The following is an 11,879-nucleotide window of genomic DNA, read 5'->3' on the forward strand; positions in this document are numbered from 1 at the left end:
AAAGCTGTTCGTAAAAATTAGGTTTAGAGATGTACGTTCAAACTTTTATCAACTGTTTTGCCCGAAACGTGAGTATACAAGATATTACTGTGCAAATCGTTTACTAAAAACATATAAGTTTGTGTGTTTTAATCGTTAGGAGTTTAAGTTTTTATCTGTACTACATCCATGCGTGGAAAGTTTATTGAAACACGAGTTAGACGAAAATTACATTTTGAAAATCAGTCTTTCTTACTAACAATTCTCTAGTCTTCCTAATAGATCAAAGTCTGTTTGTCTAGCTATCGAATTTAAACCTAAAAATCCAGCGGAAGGATTGTTACTGAATTTTGGAATTAGGGACTTACAGCCTTAAAAACATTATTGACATCCAGTACCTCAGGAAAATTATTATTTCGCAACACAACTCGTTTGAAAATTAACATTGGCCTCAAGGGTTGCCAAGTAACTATGTTGTAACTATTTTTTATAGTTAACATAGTTTTTATAATACAGCTTTATTCATTCTATAGAAGAACAATTAGAAGAACAAAAGGGTAAGAAAATAAAAAGGAATCCATCCGAATGGAAACGAAACAAAATGAAAATAATAAATTTGGAAGGGGAAGAACACAAAGACTATAAAGGCCAATTGGTGCCATCACTGCCGATGGGTAAACATTGCAGGTAGGCTTAATAAAAAATTTTCTCTAGTTAATATTAAACAACAGTAACATAACCCTGCTATTTTTTTAAGTTTTCTAAAACCTAACCTACAACGCTTGTTGCACTTAGTAGGCTACAGTGCTAACGAAGTTTTTTTATTAACAAGGGTCTAATAACTTGCTGGGGCTACACTGAAAACAATGTGTTAATGTATTGTGTTTTTTTCAGGAGCACGAAGGTTTGAGCGGATATCAGAAGATGAATTCGTTGAAACATTTAAACGTGTTCACGATTTACCAACCAAGAACGATCAGGACTTATACCTTCAATCCCTTATAGAATCCTATGATGTTAAACGACATCGCCCTCCAAAAAATGAACCAAGACAGGTAGCAAAAATGTTTACTCATTTTACACGTGTTGGAAGTGAGAAGACTGAGGTATGTTATAAGGCCTTTTTATCCCTTCACGATGTGATAGCTCTAGAAGGCAAAACCCCTACAGATTGTATGGGAAAGGGTAAGCGCGCTAATGCTTTGACCGCTGAGACGGGAACTGATCAGGAACCACATTGAAAGCTTCCCCACCAAGATTTCTCGTTATTCTGGTAAAACAAAATATTTTTTGGGTGCAAGGCTTTCTGTTGCAACCATGTACCGTATGTTTCAAGAAAAAAATCCAGAGTTAAAATGTGGCTATAAGTTTTATCTGGATTTTTTAAATGAAAACTTTAATTTGACTTTTGGTAGGAATCATATACACAATAACATACAATAACAATAACATACATAATAACAATCATATATTTGGTAAATCATATACACTATGTTAAATTACCGTATATACACCACGCGTCTTTAATTTTTCAGGTAATATTTCAAAATAATCTAGAGAAAACAACAAAAGATCTGAAAGAGTACCTCGAGAGTCTCTAAAAGATTCCCGATAGGTCTGTTTTCCCGCGGGAATTTTTGGGTAGGCCCCAAATAGACACATGCTCTCTTTGCGAGGAACTTGAATTAAAAATTAAAAAGTCCACATCTTAGCGAAAATGTCAGAAGGTCAGCTGCAGCAGAGCTTTTAGTACACAAAAGGATTGCAAAATAAAGTACAATTAATTAAAACAAGAAGCGGAATCAACAACTGAGCCTAACGTTTTATCCTTGTGCACGGACTTTATGCAAAATGTTCCTATACCTATGATTCCCATCCAGGACACATTTTACATGAGACAGTTAACTGTCAATGTGTTTTGCGTTCACATTGTGAGTTTACCTTTTTATTTCATTTAAGTGGGTTAATTAACTGTATTCACGCACTTCTTACCGGCTTTATATTTACATCAAGTTAAGGACAATAATATGGAAACAGACAGTGAAGATGAGTTATTTGTAGATTCAATTTTTAGTACACTGAAAAAGGAATCTTCAGGTACACTGATCAGTAAGTAGTTCCTTTTAGCATTTATTTTGTATTTTTTAGGTTAGCCTATTTATATCTATAACTGTTCTAAATTACAAAATTGGTTTTTTGTTTAGGTCTAGTGTGTTTAATGATATGCATTTCAGTTTTCTCATACAAATCTGTACTGGTGAACATACAAATCTCTTATCGTTCAGCCTGTATGGCCAACAAAAACATTGTACAGCCTATAACCTTAAAATTTAAAAACTCTGTAAGAACCAGTTACCGTACTTAAATCTTGTTATAGGCCTAGTGCCTATAAATTTAGTAGAATCTCTGTGCCATAGAGATATAAACTTCGTTAAATACGCTTACGGCAAAACTTGGATATCCTACACCATCGCTATTAGCCTATCGATGTTTTTGGACGATTATCGACGTTTCGAATTTCGATATATCAATTGGGTTATGTTAGGTAGGTTATTGATAGAAAAAATCAATCGATATATCGAGGTTAGTAACATCAATAATAACGATGGTGTAGGATATCCAAGTTTTGCCTACGCTTTCATCGTAACTATCTATACTTATCGTCAATGTTTCCGAATTCGATATATCGATTGCTTTGGTATCGAAATTCCCAATCGATAATTACAATGGAGGCGTGTAACAAAGTTTTGCCCTACAGACATTAGCCTAGATGAAAGATATGATTTAAAATGATGAAATTCACTAACTTTATATTGGCCTACTATCTTAACTGTCATGAATCCTAACTGTGTAATACTGCACAAAATGGACTTATTGAAATGGGCATAAGACAACCCTTTGAAACGAAGAGCTAGACTTATGTAGGCAAAAACAGTTTAAAGTTGGTAGCCTACTGCAGGTCCGAGAAGATATCAGGAAGCAAGAAAATTCTAGGATCTATAAAATTACAACATCTATCAAGTTTCTAAAGCTGTTGTTTGTTTTTAGGAGATGTGCCAACCAGATCTGGGCCTACAAACAAATGTGAAAAAACAGGAATGGAAATTATTGAAGAGCCAGTCCCAAATGAATCCCTATTGTTACTGGAGTGTTCGACTGAGGTCACGTTGCCTGAAGGTTTGACGCTAAGTGATATTGTAGATCAAAGTTTTGAACTTGTCAATGAAACGCCTCATGAGGAAAGTTACATATCTGTGCCTGCAGAGTCGAGTGAAGTAAATGATTTTTTGATGATGATATGCTCAAAGATCCTGATTTCAATCCTGATTTGTCTTTTAACGGTTCTGATTCCGAAGATGTCGACAACCCTGGAACTCCTCCCAGTGCGTTATGAGCCAGTAAACATTAGTCTAGGGGAAATTTCCCCTGATGTTTTAAACAACTCAAACAAACAGAACATTGAAAACAGTACAACTGAGAGTAGGGCTAATGACATGCAATCAGGCCCATCTGAAGGCCTAAAGCGCAAAAGGAATAGAAAAGCAGAACCCGAAACTTGGGAAATAAATCTTAATAAACGTAAACGAATGCTTGGACAAAAGTACATTGGATTCAAGAGAACGAATAATGATAATGGGCACATCGTAGTTACGAGGGGTCCAGAAAGAAACAAAAGACAAATGGGCCCACCGTGTACCTCGTATGTTTGCAGTAAAAGCAACAAAAGACACTGTGAACAAATTCCTGAAGAGGATAGAAAAACCCCTTTTGATGAGTTTTGGAAAATGTCTTGGGCAGAAAAAAAAGTTTATGTTAAGGCTCTTGTGTCTGTAACTTGTCCAAAATCGAGGAGAGGGAAAGACTCGAAAAGGCGCTCAGGGACATTTTTTTACCACTTAAAACACCAAGGCATAACCAGGCCTTGGCGTGCTGCTGTCTTAATGTGCAGTGATATATCTTCATAAAATATACAAAATACACGTAAATTAATTAGTAAACTTTATTCCAGAACTAATTCAACACAAAATAATAAATGTAAACAATAACAATAATATCAACAATAATCATCTGATTATTTAAGCATATGACAATCCTCCCCCCTATTAAGCTGCTCTTAGTTGGTCGCAGTGTCTCTTAAATAACCGCCCGTCTTCTGATTGGACAAGGTACATCACGTTCCCAAGCGGCCTTTCTACTATTCCTCTTGACCAAATTTCTTCTGACATGTTTGAATAATTTCTCATCAACACTATTTGTCCTTTTGAGAAACTTCTTCTAGTTAAAACTTGACGTTTCATTTGCGGTGTGGGTGTCCTCTCAACCATTAAATCCATTTCGGTTCTTACGTTTCTCCCAAACATAAGCAAGTATGGAGATTGTCCTGTTGCTGAATGGTGCGTCTTCCTTAGCTGTTTCAGTATCGTGTTTATCTTATCCTCATTGTGTCCTCCCCCACAAGCATGTAAGAGGTTCTTGACCGTTTGAACTGACCTTTCTACTTGACCATTAGATTTTGGACAAAAAGGAGCGATTGTTTTATGTATTATTTTATACTTCTTGAGGTAGTTTTCAAACAAAGTTGATGTTAACTGAGTCCCGTTGTCTGAAACAAGGACATGAGGATAACCGAATGTTGCAAATAAGTTATCTAGTTGTTTTAGGCACCAGTCAGTTGTTGTCGATTTAGTCGGGATGACCTCTACCCATTTACTGTAAGCATCGACAACAATGAAGTAACTCCAGCCTTTTATTGGTCCTGCAAAGTCTACGTGAATACGTTCCCATGGCCCGCTTGGAGGTTCCCATGGGTGGACCGTTTCCTTAGGTGGACTTTTGAGCTTTTGTTGGCATGAGTAGCAATGTTTGACTAAATTTTCTATCTCCTGATCAATATTTTGCCAATAGCAGTAACTTCTAGCCAGAAGTTTCATCTTCGTCATGCCCATATGACCGGCATGCAACTCGTTTAGAACTTGTTTTCTTAAAGTTAAAGGTACGCATATTCTATTCCCTCTGAACACACAGCCATCCATTAAGCAAAACTCATTGGCATTTAATCCCAGTTCTTTTAAACTTTTTCCTGTGTTTAAATAGTGTGATATCACTTTGAGATTTTCATCTTTCCTTGTTTCCTCTTCAATCTTTATTCTTGTCACTGGCATTGCTTCCACTTGGTTCATCAGGTACTGCTCGTGATCATCAAATACATTTTCTGGTACCTCGGTGACCGGAAATCGAGATAAAAAGTCTGCATTAGCGTGTTCTGTTGTATTGCGGTATTCAATCGTGTAATCAAATCCTGATAAAAAGTGAGCATAGTTAAACATTCTTGAAGCTGTCATTGAAGGTAAGGTTTTTGCAGGATCAAAAATGGAAACGAGGGGTTTGTGATCTGTAATTAGAACAAATTTTCTTCCATAACAATAGGCGAAAAATTTCTTCAACCCCCAGTAAATTCCTACCGCTTCTTTGTCGATTTGGCTGTACTTCCTTTCTGATTTTGTGAGAGTTCTTGAGGCAAATGCTATTGGTTTCTCTGATCCATCTTTGTATCTGTGAGATAAACAAGCACCTAAGCCAGTTGGACTTGCATCCGTAGCAAGTACCAATGCTTCACTCGGATCATAATGAGCTAATATTCGTTCACTGGTGATTTCAGCTTTGATCTTCACAAAGGCATCCTCGCACTCCTTATTCCATGTAAACTTCTTTCCATGTCTTAGTAGATTATTTAATGGTTCCAGATAGGTTGACATGTTAGGCACAAATCGAGTGTAGTAATTTGTGAGTCCTAGGAAACTTCTTAGTTGAGTGATATCTTCGGGTCTCTTTGCTTTACGTATAGCTTCAACATTGTCAGGTGATTTATGAAGACCATTCTCATCTATAACATGGCCTAGATACTTCACACTTTTCTTGAAGAATTTGCATTTGTCCTGATTCAATCGTAAGTTATATTGTCTAATTCTTAGAAAAACCTCTTTAGTCGACTCATAGTTTCTTGGAATGTGCTCTGTGACGCAAGCGCCACAGCTTCATGGCGTAAGGCGCTAGCATGCCGTTCAACCGGTCTTTTTTCTTGGACCAATTTTTTTCTAAGCTCAGCCGGCTCGCCTCTTCTCTCGCCCCTGTCTGCCCGCTGCCGTGATTTGACAAACTTCGAGTCTTCAAACTTCGTACAGAATGAACAATAATCAAGCTAAGTCAAATTATTAGTTTTAAGTAAAATATAAAAAATATGTTAGGCTAGAAGTAAATCTCAGGGGGGGAAGCCACTGGCTTCGCAGGTACGCTGGAAAATGTAGTAAATAACTACCAAGTTTGATTCCGCCTAACGGAATCAAACAATCTTTTTCATGTTTCGAAGTCACATGTTCCAAGAGATTAAGTTGCCGGTAAGAGGGGTTGCTTAGTTCATATACCAGTTACAATTCAAACAAATCTTGCTTCAATCAGGTTTTCTTATATATATATTTATATATTAGTTTGGAAGGTGTCAATCAAATTAGGGTATTTAAGTGTGTTAGTTAAATAAGTGTAATCAAAGCTGGCTTGGGCTGTCTTCCTGGTCCAATTCTCTGGGCCCCCATCACACATTTCCAGTAATCCAAAGTAATACTGACAACCAGAATAGTTTAAAACCATATCACAAGATTACCTTACACCACAAATGGTAGCAGAGCTTTAGGCCTGGACCAGTAAGTGAGCTTTTACCGGCTTGGGTTACACATTTTGCTTAGGTCTAGTTTCAACACAGTTTTTCATTTGAGGTTAGTCCTAGCCTTTTGAAATATTTCAAGTTAGGCTAGTCAAAAATATTTTCTTACAGTTGAGTTGTTCCTTATTGCATTTTCTGGCCAGATTTTACTACCTTGGGTTATTTAGTTAGGCAGACAGGGCTGTAGGCCTAGAGCATGGTAAAGTCTGTGTTGCAAGGTTACCAAGTGTTAGGCCTGTAGGGGTGGCAGACCCAACTGTTTATTTGTAGGGCTATGCTGTTTGTTTAAAGTTGTTTCAGACTAGTAGCAGTCAACCTCAACCGTCAGGGCAGTGTTTTAAGTGTTAGCCTGAGTTTAAGTGTTTTAATTGCAGTAAGCCTATTCAAGAGGCATTTTTATGGCATAAAATTACTCCTTGGGGCAGGTCATAAGGTAGGTAAATGGCCTTACCCCAAATATTTTGTTAATGTAAATTGGCATTTTGCTAAGCAGGGTGATTTTGTTTTGAAAATAAGAGCCAGTTTGTCTTGTAGAGTCATCACCTTGTAGTTAATTCCAGTGACTTAAATTCAGTGTAAATTATAAAGTTGTTTTATGTGTTTATGTAATTATAAAAATATAGTATATCATATCAAAGCCTTTGTGAATATGTCCCTATTGATGATTTATGTTCATGTGACTGAATTTATGTGTTTCTAAATTGTAATATATTTATTTATTTTCTGTGTTATATGTTTGTACTAAGTTGAGGGTTTGCCACCTACAATAAGGTTTCACACACCCCAAATTTCATTTTTTGAGTCTCAGATTTTAATCCTAGCTCTTTGAAGATTTCTTTAGCCTAACTTATTTCTGTAGTGGACAGTTTGGCTAGGTAGCCTAGTCGCTTACGGTTTACTGCAATCTTTACGGATTGCTGGTTTCTTTAGTAGCTGAAATTAAATAGTTAGGCTAGTTGAAACTAAATTTAGTTAGTTTGGGGAATTTATTGGTAGCTGATAAATTATTTTTAGTGAACATTTAGACATTTTTAGAGTGTTTTTTATTTAGGCCTATCTTAAGCTTATTAATAACATGCACCGCGCAGCAAAGCCTACAACTCTACAAGTTTTAGGTGATTCATACGCAGTACGTTTTTGCAATTTTGCTAATTCCAACCCAGTTTTAACCGGCAAGTTACTACCAGTTTTGGTTAGGGGCATTTCAGGTGCAAAAGTTTCTGACCTCAAGTCTTACGTGAAGTTAAATAGATCAAGTTTACAGCAGGACTTACCCTTGCTGTTTTTCTTAGGTACCAACGATTTCTTAACTAACTCCGACATTGTAAAATTCAAGAACACCTTTTTGTCCTTTCTACGAATGTTACGTCGAAATTATCCCCGGATGGTAATTGTCTTTGCGACTTTGCCATGTTATCCTAGGATAGTTAACTCCACTCCAGCTGTAACACGATTGCAACAAATAAATAAGTTTTTTCTGACACTGCGATCAGACTTCGTCAAGGTAATAGACCTCCCGCAGGAGCTCAGTCACATTCATTATTTTCATATTTATTATGGAAGTTCTAGGCGTCGCGACAAAATTCATTTCAATGGCGACGCTTTCAAGAAGTTAATTCCGTTAATAGAGAATTCTCTTTCACCCATGTCAGCTTAGTTTATTTTTTCATTTTCTCTTGGATAAAAAAAAAAAAATTTAGGGATTTTTCCAGCGTTAGGTGGATGGCCTGGCTTTTCCCCCTTGTTAAAATTTTGTATACACAGGCTACAGGGTCTTGTGAGGATAAGCCTAGTGCGTAGGTTTCAAAAATTTCTTTTTGCTAAAGGCTAGTCTTTAGCAACCATCATGCCTTCTGCAGTGTACGCGCCCAGCGATATGCCGCCTGGCACTTCTTGGGTATATTCACTAAATGCGCAAGACGCGGTGAATCAGTAGTTATGTATTCACCGGTTCTAGCGCAGGATGAGGATGAGAGCCCCCAGAGCGGGTTCATTCCTTGGACTTGAATAGCCCCCCAGAGCGGGTTCAGTCTTTGGACTTGAATAACCTTCTAGAGCTGGTTCATTCCTTGGACTTGAATAGCCCCCCAGAGCGGGTTCATTCTTTGGACTTGAATAACCTTCTAAAGCTGGTTTATTCCTTGGACTTGAATAGCCCCCCAGAGCGGGTTCAGTCTTTGGACTTGAATAACCTTCTAGAGCTGGTTTATTCCTTGGACTTGAATAGCCCCCCCAGAGCGGGTTCATTCCTTGGACTTGAATGTCTGGACTAAGACTCGAGGCACCCTCAGAAATTCAGAGAGCAGTCTTCTGCAGTTCCTTTTCATAGAATCCGCCTATAATTTCCTCGCCATTTTGATCGGCGGTTTTATAATTAACCAGTCTAGTGTTTAAGATTTACGCTATTGTAAATATCTCTGAAGTCCAGTTTTGTTTATATTTATTGAATGTTTATCTTGAATAACTGTTACTCACTATGACGCAACATAGAATAGTCTAGATTGGAGTCAGACACGTGACTTATCATAGAACAATCTAGATTGGAGTTAGAAACCTATATAGAGTATGCTGTACGCTTGAACTGCTAGTTGTGTTATAAAAGCGTTAGTGAAGCGTGTTAAGTGAGTGTGTATAGTCTAGGGTTATAACTACTCTGACTCACAATATATTTTCATCTTGTGGGGTCAAAGTTGAATTAATAGTGGAGATAACTAAAACATGTTCTTAATTAGTCTTTTGCTATCTCGTTGAATAATTTATTTGGTTGTGAGAATATTGTTCTCTATATAGAGGTGATGGCCAACACTACGGTGTGTTTATATTGTAAGAAATCTATTTCTAAGCCTAATATATCAAGACATGAGAAAATATGTCCGCAGAATCCTAATCGGAATCCTAAAGTGCCATGTGATTATTGTGGAATATTGTTCAGTGAAAACTATCTGTCTAGTCATGTTAAAAACTGTAAACAAAATCCAACCATACAACAACCTAAAACAAATCGGTTGGCTCCTTCTAATGAAGATGAACCTCAACCCAGCACTAGTGGGATTAGTAGCTTAAAACGTAAACCTCCGCCTGATTCGACTCCTAATGGACAGCTCCCAAAAAAGGTTATACGTTCGGTAAATGAGTTTAGACCTTCTGGTAATCAATTTACACCACCTTCAATGTTCAACAAAATATATAATACTGCGGCCTCTATTTATTCTGGCATGAAGAAGGTTGTAACAAATACCAACTATCCTCCGACTACTGATGCTGAAATTACTCTTAGCAAACGTGCATTTAAGAGGAGATTGAATGTTTATCATATAGAAAACAATCATAATATTGTAAGGTGCCAAATTTTAAGGGGGGTAAAAACGTATTGCTAGTCAACAAACACCATAACTTACCCGATTTTTATCCACAACATCCTACTCCTAGGCCTATGTGTTGGCCATAGCTTGGACTTATGGGCCAAAGAACGTAGGCCTACTTTTAATAACAGTGAAGTGCACAAACACACCCATAACGATATATTTATTCATAATAGCACTTCGTTTCACATAATAAAGGTAAAACGACCGACTTTACGAATATTTAACGCCGATTACAACATCACTTAACCCCAAACTGGTGTTTATTTGTTGACCATCGACAGACGACAACTAGACCGGCTCAACAGGTGAATTTCCGATCAGCTGTTGGCTAGTTCTCAAACTCACCACCAGAGCGATTAAGCTTCGACCGAGGAAATCATGATTTGAGCCGGACAAGATTATTCGCTGTTTGACCACCGACTAGCTCGCACGAGTTACGAATACAACGAAACGACACTACGATACTATTACGAAGGTTAGCTACCATATTAGTTAGGCCCATTTTTACGTTTTATGTTCTTTCTGTTTTATCTTTCGCATACTTAACTTATTATACCTTTTCGTTTTCTTAAATTACCGATTCGAATTATCTAAATTTAATATCGTAACTTGAGTCTTGACCCGCCAGTTCCTGCCTGCCAGTGACTAGCGGTGGCGATCGTTTATTTTATTTTAATTAACTAGTTTCGAAATTACGATTTCTCCGTTCGCTTAACAAATAATTATCACGTCCAAATTATATCTCGTTTTCACCGTTTTAATACCCCGAGACTTGTCGCCTAAGTTCTAAACCCCGTCTTTGGCGGGTGAAAGAATCAAGTCTTGGGAGCAGGCTGTTTTGAACAATCAGCTACGTAAATTAATATTAAATCTATTTTAAACAACATCACGATAAATTATCCGTTCAGTTATATTAATTAGGCCCCGACGACTCTGTAGGAATTGTTTTACCTTACATTCGATTTTATATTCTTTACCCACGTCTTCAGAAATTAGTTTAAAGTTCATTACGAGTATTTAAATCACATTGGCTTAAGATTGGATACTTGTCAGCCCTACAGAGTCATACTAAAAGTTAGGCAAAATTTACCAAAACACGTTAGCGAAGGTGAGGATGAAATAGCTCCAACTGGGCGTCTGCAGGATTTCCTGAGCGCTTCTAGAGCTCTGAGCCTTCGATTAAATTTTAAATAAATTGATCAGTCAAAGCCGTGACAACTTCGTATCGACCCCTGGATTTTTCTCGGCTCCTTCTGAGCACTCCGGGGAAGAAATTTGAGTGTGGCCGGTTCTTGGGTAGGCCTAGCCTGACTTGGTGAATACTAGTTTATTCCCCCCTAGAATTTTGCGTCACATCTCTGGCGCCCGAACAGGGACTGAGCTTCCTCGGTCTCACGTCCTTGTACTGTCGTTTTGTAGAATTTTTCGTCACATCTCTGGCGCCCGAACATTTGGACTCGAAAACACGGTTTTGACTTTGACATTCAAACGAAATTACGAAATATACGATGACTTAGACTACTCCGACGACGTTACTCGACCCGAACGTTATCGATTAGCCACGTAACGATAGACACGGTGGAAATTCAAACGTCGACGACCACAACTACGACGAAATCTCCGAAATAATGCCTTCGACGATGGAGAGCTTACCGAGATCGCCGATAGACGACCCGCGCGTCGGTTGGATCCACACTTGAGCAGACAATAATAGCTGAGATGACGAAGTATCAGCTGGGAACTGGGAGTAGCGTCGCCGAGCTTCACAAACGCTTTTGCGAGTCTTTGAGAAACCCGTTGGGAAGCATCGGTCAGCC

General features: G+C 37.9%; 1 protein-coding gene across 1 annotated transcript; it reads right to left on the bottom strand.

Annotated features, from left to right (window-relative positions):
- Positions 1-4,082: 4,082 nt before the first annotated feature.
- Positions 4,083-5,735, bottom strand: LOC128984683 (uncharacterized protein K02A2.6-like). Its single transcript, XM_054404022.1, has one exon. The coding sequence runs from the start codon at positions 5,733-5,735 to the stop codon at positions 4,083-4,085; it is 1,653 nt and encodes a 550-aa protein (XP_054259997.1).
- Positions 5,736-11,879: the final 6,144 nt, after the last annotated feature.

Source organism: Macrosteles quadrilineatus, unplaced genomic scaffold (assembly GCF_028750875.1).
Source record: "Macrosteles quadrilineatus isolate MER2022 unplaced genomic scaffold, UCM_ALF_1.0 Scaffold_2__2_contigs__length_208266976, whole genome shotgun sequence".
NCBI lineage: Eukaryota > Metazoa > Arthropoda > Insecta > Hemiptera > Cicadellidae > Macrosteles > Macrosteles quadrilineatus.